At 44.2% G+C, this 7,650-nt stretch overlaps 1 protein-coding gene across 1 annotated transcript; it reads right to left on the bottom strand.

Annotated features, from left to right (window-relative positions):
- Positions 1 to 685: 685 nt before the first annotated feature.
- On the bottom strand, positions 686 to 6,585 carry bhmt (betaine-homocysteine methyltransferase). Its single transcript, XM_018736881.2, has 8 exons — positions 6,233 to 6,585; positions 5,686 to 5,818; positions 5,226 to 5,338; positions 3,772 to 3,963; positions 3,441 to 3,588; positions 1,679 to 1,861; positions 1,359 to 1,587; positions 686 to 1,022 (listed from the first exon to the last, which is right to left on the bottom strand). Exons 1-8 carry the CDS (start codon positions 6,248 to 6,250, stop codon positions 842 to 844), a joined length of 1,197 nt encoding a protein of 398 aa, XP_018592397.2. The 5' UTR covers positions 6,251 to 6,585; the 3' UTR covers positions 686 to 841.
- Between the last annotated feature and the right edge of the window lie 1,065 nt (positions 6,586 to 7,650).

Here is a 7,650-nt window from a genome sequence, read left to right as displayed (position 1 = left end):
GACATAGAGCAACCCGAGACAGCCACGACCCCAACCCCGATCCCAGTCCCAACCACAACCCCCAAACACCACCCCGCTCTACCAGTTCCCGGTTCCCCCTTTTCCCCCACTATCATCTTCCCCTGCACTGCCTTAAATAAACCATGCCAAGAGGCAAGCACCTCATCTGTTCTGTTTCCTCTGCAACACTCAACTTGTACATTTACATTTATTCATGTAGCTGACACTTTTCTCCAAAGCAACTTACAATATTAAGGTTACAATTATTTACCCATTTATACAGCTGGGTAATTGTACTGGAGTAATTCAGGGTAAGTACCTTGCTCAAGGTGTGACTCAAACCTGCAACCTTTGCGTCCACAAACAGTTGCTCTAACCACTACACTACCACCCGTAACTTTGATACTGTTTGTTCAAATTTCTCTCCCAATAACTGCTGTAGCATCTTTGAACAAGGTAGTAACAACTGCTGCACCAAAAACTCAGCTGTACAAATCAGTGAGATGAGTCAGGTAAGTATTGAATTAATAACAATTAATTATAAAACTTGTACAAAGCAGGGTACACGCTCTGAAGAAAGCACAAGTGCTAAATTATGGAAACTTCACTGTACATTGTTTCCATAATGTAACATACAGTATAGCCTGTGGTTAACAATGATAAAAAAAAAAGACTAGAAAAGGTAAACAGGTAATGAGGATTATTTTATTGAAATGAGATTACATAAAACTGGTCCTGAAGTTTGAGAACAGTACGGCTTTCGTGCACGTGTGGATTGTGGATTTTTTGTAGGAATGAGTGCGAGACTCGCGTCCCCTCCGCTCCCCAAAAGGAGGGCACATCAGTCGTTGGCTTCAGCCTTCTTGAACAGCTGCTTCAGCTGCTCCTCGCTGGTGGCCTCCTTCTGCTGCATGAGGTCTGCATGGCCTTTGGTCACCCCCCAGCTGTCTGGGGTGGAGATGGAGGGACAGAGGGGGCGACCAGATGCAGGCTTCAGCTTCTCCCAGTAATCCCGACGAGCCCTAAAGCAGGCACAGAAAAGGAAACACTTGTGTGCATGGGGTTTGTTACATCAACTACGAATCTGCACTCCCAATTGTTTTTTTTGTTAAACAGTTTTCCTTGGAAAAATGCAGAGAGGCAGCTCTCCGTACAGGTACTGAACACATATTTGCCTTTGTTCCTGCCCCCCCAGTAGGCTGAGGCCCTAGGAACCTCATTTCCACAAATTATAATTTTCCCAACACACACATTGTTGTCTGTAGTACATATACAAGTTATTTCCAACCAAATCAAGTGTTTAAGTAACAACTATACAGGTGGTGTTGATGCATGAGAAAATAAATGTGGCTCCTCACCTGGCCCGAACCCAGGGCTTGGTGTGCATGTCAAGGCCACTGCCCCACATGCCATGCTTCTCAGAAGCAGCAGGCAGGAAGCCTCTCTCAGGCGCCAGCTCCTCTGCCACAGCACGGATGTGGTACGGCTCGAACCCGCAGCAGCCCCCGATGTAGCGGATGCCTGCATTGTATGCTTCCCTGGCGTACTTCTGTACATCCCACCTGGTCACGACTCTGGGCTCAAGAGCTGAGAAGCAGACAGAACTAAACATATTGAACTGATTCTACGTGATTGCTCTCCAGGGTTCCTGAGGACGCTGTGTGTGTCCGGCGCCTACCGAAGGGGAACTCTGGCAGGTCAATGAAGCCCTGGCGGTTGCAGTCGGGGGTGTGGTATGCCAAGGGCTGCACCATGTAGTGGGCCTTGAGTCCAGCTCGCTCTACTCCCTCCTTCATCAGCTTCACAGTCTTCACGCAGGTCATGGGGTCAAAGTGACAGTTCACACCCACGATCTGAGCACCTAAGAGCACCCATATACATATAACTTTTATTTGTCAATGATGAAACCTTACCACAGAAGTTTGGTGAAATACCAGAAACAAACAATTATATGCTGCTTCAAATAGTCAGCACTGTAGCATTACATAAAAAAAAAAAAAGCATGACAAAAAAAAAAAAAAAAAAAAAAAAACATGTATTATGAATTTACATTTATTCATTTAGCTGATGCTTTCTCCAAAGCAACTGAGAATGTTAAGGTTACAATTATTTACCCATTTATACAGCTGGGCAATTTTACCAGAGCACTATTAGAGCAAGTACCTTTTTGAAGATGTAAACATTTTTCCTATTTATTTACAGCATGCGTTTTCTGTTTTCTTCACTTTCCTAATTCACAAAACTTGCTGTGCAGTGAACGCTGTATGTTTCCACTCCTTTCCATTATTTGACAGTAAAATGCATAGAATCAGAAAAGAAATGCGTTACGACCTTAATGCCCATAATTTCTACAGTTTTACAGAATTCACAGCTTGTGCCTGGTTTTCCTGCATGTCTGCAATAAAGAACTAGGTGACAAACACCATCTTGCACATATTTCTTTGATGAACTTATCCACAATCTGTGATTCAGGTGTTTTATTTTCAATGATTTTAAACTAGATGTAGCTTGACGTTAATAAAAATGTTTAAAAGTCTTACAGCACATTTTTCATTGATCATAATTACCTTCAAGACTTTTACAGTACCTAACCACCAAATAAATCGAGGTTCATAGATAATAAAGCTGAAACTGGCCAAAATCTGATGAATTCTGTACATTCCTATGGGATGAACTGTCAACAATCTGGATAAAATTGCAGGCTGTGTAAATGTAATATTTTGAGAGTAGTTTTAAAGTAGATTTAGTTTTAATGTTTGAAATTAATGCAAAACAATAACATGGAACTGTTTCAAAGCATTTATTAATTTGAGCTGTATCTGCAGTTTTACAGAACCCAACATGTGAATAAATGGAGCGAGGTCGGTATTATTTAACGCATTATGATTGTGATATACTGTTAAATGTGACTTTATATTTACAAACAACTCAGCCTACCAACGTCCCTCGGGGCCCCATCTGTGTTTGTTAGTGGAGGAGCCACTATATACTCAATGAGTGCTCAGGAACAAGACTGATCCACTGTAAGGGTCAAAAAAAGAACCCCCGTCGCATTCTGAGGTTTACGTTTTGTGGAAAAACTTTGTTATTTACAAACGAATAAATGCAAAAACATTAAATGTTACGTGTTGTGACTGTACCCCATAAACACATATCTAAGGTCTTTACTGACAACCTATGGATTTTAATGGTGTAATGAGTTTAAAGAAATAAAAGTCGCAACACCTAATTTTTCAGGATGTTTCAGACCATTAAAGAAGCGTAGTTTAGTATGTTTTTGGGATTACAAAACATGATGTTAAGCACATTTGCTCCCATGGTAAAAAGCATGTGGAGGTCAGAATAGATTCCACGGATGCATTTTTAATCACATAAGGTACTTATTCTGTGTTGACAACTATAATAGTTGTTAATAGGTAGAACTGTCTAAGTAAACATACCAGCCTTCACCAGTCTGACAGCACAGTCGCCCGGGCTGACACCATTCAGATCTCCGTCGGGTCCAATGCACAGGCTGGTCGCAACCGGCTTTCCGCTCATCTTCAGAACGTGGACGGCCCACTCCGCTTCCTCCACATGCTCAAAGTACTGCAAAGATGCACAAATCATCATAGATTCATAATGTGTCTGAAAACAAAACAAAGAAGTTCACTGCAGTTCAACCAGATTTGCATTTAAGAAATAAGAAATTGTATAGTGTAATGAAGTACAGAAAGCTGACACTGTATCTTATGAATATGAAACCGTGCATACAGGAATTAACTGCAATACCTCTGCAATCAAAAAGTCTACATTCTTCTTGACAAAGACATCCATCTGTTTCTTAAAAACAGCCTTCACTTCATCCTCGCTCTTGCAGCTCAGGTAGGAGGGTGTCTGGGAAACACCACCTGCAACCAGTGCATCTCCCTCGCCGGCCACCTCCCTGGCAAGGTCACACGCAGCCTCGTTGATCTGCTGCCCCTGCAGTCGACAGAATGATACCGATTGCATTATAGACGACAAATCATCTATAATATAAAATAGCAAGATACTCTAATAATCCAAGTGTGTCTGCTCACTGCAAGAAGAGATACTGTAAAAATATTAACTGTCTAAATCCTGCTTGTTTGTTATTAAAAATATAACCCAATGAATATTAAAACATCAGGTGAATTTAAAGTTGTACATATTCATGAATAAGTACTTAATAGCTTGCGTTTACGATTTAAAATCTCTCAATCAGTCCTTAAGTTGAAAGCTCCCCTGAAGCAAAACAGAAAACTTTCCAACTGGTTATTAAGTTTAATAACAGGAAATAAAGAGATTATTCCAGTTTCTTATTGGACACTTTTTCCAGAAAATTTGATACTGCTGGGTTTTTTAACTTATCGCCTGCTTATTATCACACTACTGGACCCAGGTGTGCCACAATTTGTCAGGTGGAGGAGGACCAAAAACACTAACAGTGTTTAATGGAGTTATAAACAATTACCTGGGGACACGCTACACTTGTTTGAACATTGGGGGTCATGCCCCCTGTCCCTTTGCTATGTGTCTGAGAGTACAGACTGAAGCCAAAGGCTTGCCATTGCTAGTGCAACACTGGATAGATCTACTGCCCTCTAATCTGAAGGTGCTGGGTTCAAAGCCCACTCCTCTTACAGTACTTTGATCACTTTAATGTGTAAAACATTGCAGAGGTGTCTATCAAACTTTGGGAAGTGCTGCTTATGGGGCAGCTGGTAATGTAGTGGTTAGAGCTGCTGCCCTTGGCCCCGAAGGTTGCAGGTTTGAATCTCGCATCTGGCTGTAGCCATGGTGACGTGATGGGTTTGGCCACTGCCTGCTGCATGGTGGGCCTGGGGTTTGAGCCCTGCTTGGGGTGCCTTGTGATGGACTGGTGTCCTGTCCTGGGTGCGTCCCCTCCCCTCCAGGCTTGTGCCCTGTGTTGCCGGGTTAGGCACTGGCTCCCGGCGACCCCGCTTGGGTCAAGCGGTTGTTTGGATGGATCTGGCTCTAGCACCCTTGAACAAGGTACTTACCTGAAATTGCTCCAGTAAAATTACCCAGCTGTATACATGGGTAAATACATGCAAGTAGATTAACGCTGCAAGTCCCTTTGGGAAAAGCATGACCTAAATGACTAAATGTAAGTCACCTCAGTGGAGAAAATGTGTGCGAAACACAGCGTAATGTTCCTGTGCGTGTCCCCGGATAAACTCCTCCACGTGTTCGGGGCTCACAGTGAACTGCAGCACGTTGCCTCTGTTCTCCAGTTTGTCATCGCTGGCGTAGAAGGTGAACGTCTGCATGACATTGGATCCGGCTCTCAGGAACTCCCTGTGCAGCTGTCGCACTGCAGAGCCAGGCCGCAGGCGCACGCGTCCGACGCGGCGAAGAAGAGCATGGTAAAACACAGTAAGGAAAGCACTGAGCAGTCCACACAGACACTCACTCGGTAAATGTGGGACAGGGCTCAGCAGATACAAGGTGAAGGTAAATGTACTGAAGATGCAGTAGATAAAACTGCGCTGAAAAAAAAAAAAAAAAAAAAAAAAAACTTTACACTCTGGAGAATGCCTCTGCTAAATGACGTGAGCAGCACGTACGGCACGCGCAGCGTAATTTAACATCATAAAGTGCATATAATCGACATACGAAAATGGATGTGAACTTCGGCAAAGAAAGGGAGGAGAGCTCTACCGGCCTCCGGGTGCTCGGCGGCCGCCTCGGGGGTCCACGGTCCCGCCTTCACGTAGCCCCGCTTCTCGAGGGCGAACACGAAGCCTCCGTCCCCGATCACGACGTCACCCGCCTCGAGCCGCTCCAGGATTCCCTGCGAGGGCGCGAGCCGAGCGGCGCGCGCGAGTCCCACATCATTCAGCGACTCCGAGCAGCAGCACTTTTTTTTTTTTGTAACAAACTGCAAAGATGCAGCGACTGATTCTCGTTCCACCCGGAATCGTTACCTACTCGACTCGCTGCTGGAATCCCCACAACTTATAAGTTTTATTTGACGAAAATAAAGGGCGAAACCCACGGGGGGGGGGGGATCCGATCATCATCATGGGATGATGGGTGGGTCACAACGACGGTGCGATGGAGGTTTAGCGCTTACGACTATCAGTATCATATGTGGCGCGTAACAGTTACAACAATCGCATATTTCTTAACAAAATCATTTCCTTTTAAAATAGATGATTTAGAAAAGGAAAAACAAAACAACCCCTCAGCCCCGTTCTGCACTCACCTTCTTGGCTGGTGCCATTTCGAACCGGAAAACCGCGGTGAAAACTCCGTGGAATGAACTGCGCTCCCCGTGCGCCCCCGAACCGTGGTATTTATACACAGTACAGCTGAAGGAGGGGTGGGGAGAGGCTCCGCTTCGCAATGCTTGGTAGCCAGTTTTGCGGGTTGCGTAACAGCCACATCTTTTTTTGTATGTATACTACCAGATGACAATGATCATGAAAATTATTATTTTTAATTTTCTTTTTTTTTTTTGCACACCCCTTGTTAAACGGAAATTCACTATTCTGGGATTTAAGACGTACCTCTTACCATCATCCCGCTCGGATTTTTACCCACTAGTTCTGTCACGTGTGTCAGGCAGAGTATTGCAACGACCCCCCTTACTGTGGTTTTGGGCGGGAAATGTGTTTATTGTAACGTTGAATTGTGGGTAATTTGTAAATAAAGTGTTCAACCAATGGGGGCGCTTCTGGGGGAAATGATGGCGTGACTGTGTTTGGCAGTGCTAACAGCAAAGAGCAAGGGGTAGCTATACTATGTGTTGGAATGTTGGTGTAGAAGCTGCAGACCAGATATATGTTTTGAAACTAGATGGGCGATTGTTTTCCCCTTTTGTGAGTTTTGAATGTATGTTACTGGAGGGAGACTTTGTTACTGTATTGTGCTGATGTAATCATTTTTTTGGTAAGTTTTGTTGCCCAACCATAGGAAGTGTTGCTGTTTTTAATTTTGTTTACTTATAAACTTCTTGACAATTGTTTTTAACTGTATGTATGGTATTAATACCATAATTTTAATACAGTTGGAGTTAAAAACAAAAACATAGTGGCTAGTATCACTACATAGTTTCCATTGTAAGTCACTTTGGAGAAAAGCATCTGCTAAGTGAATAAATGTAAACGTGAGAGGATGGAGGCGCCCAGTAGGTCGGTAACGTTGGTTTGAGACGCAGGTTGCTGAGGAAACGGGGTTTTCAGACTGAGAGTGTTAGTTCCCTGTGTGTCGGTGTTCAATTATATGTTCAAAATGTGCACTGCCTGTGCGTCCTTCTTCGCTCCATCCAAATCTAGAGCACTGTGAAGCTGCAATATGCTGAAAAGCCTTGCCATCACATTACATCCTGGACCAAAAGAGAGTGAAGAACATTTACACAGTCATTGGTAGAGCCTCCTTCTGTGACACTAACTGCTTTAAGTAAATTTACATTGATTTATTTAGCTGGCAGGGGGTGCGGTGGCACAGTGGGCTGGACTGGGTCCTGCTCTCTGGTGGGTCTGGGGTTTGAGTCCCGCTTGGAGTGCCTTGCGACGGACTGGCGTCCTATCCTGGGTGTGTCCCCTCCCCCTCCAGCCTTATGCCCTGACTTGCCGGGTTAGGCTCCGGTTCCCCGCAACCCTGTATGGGACAAGTGGTTCA

Source organism: Scleropages formosus, chromosome 6 (genome assembly GCF_900964775.1).
Source record: "Scleropages formosus chromosome 6, fSclFor1.1, whole genome shotgun sequence".
Lineage (NCBI taxonomy): Eukaryota > Metazoa > Chordata > Actinopteri > Osteoglossiformes > Osteoglossidae > Scleropages > Scleropages formosus.
This window is presented reverse-complemented; position numbering and strand designations above follow the sequence as displayed.

Bases quoted from the DNA above. Each gene is read 5' to 3' on its own strand.
- bhmt (XM_018736881.2), bottom strand. The intron at 3,964-5,225 runs GTGAGCCCCGAA...TGTCGACTGCAG, and splicing joins GCAACGTGCTGCAGTTCACT to GGGCAGCAGATCAACGAGGC. The intron at 1,023-1,358 runs GTGAGGAGCCAC...TGCCTGCTTTAG, and splicing joins AAGCCCTGGGTTCGGGCCAG to GGCTCGTCGGGATTACTGGG.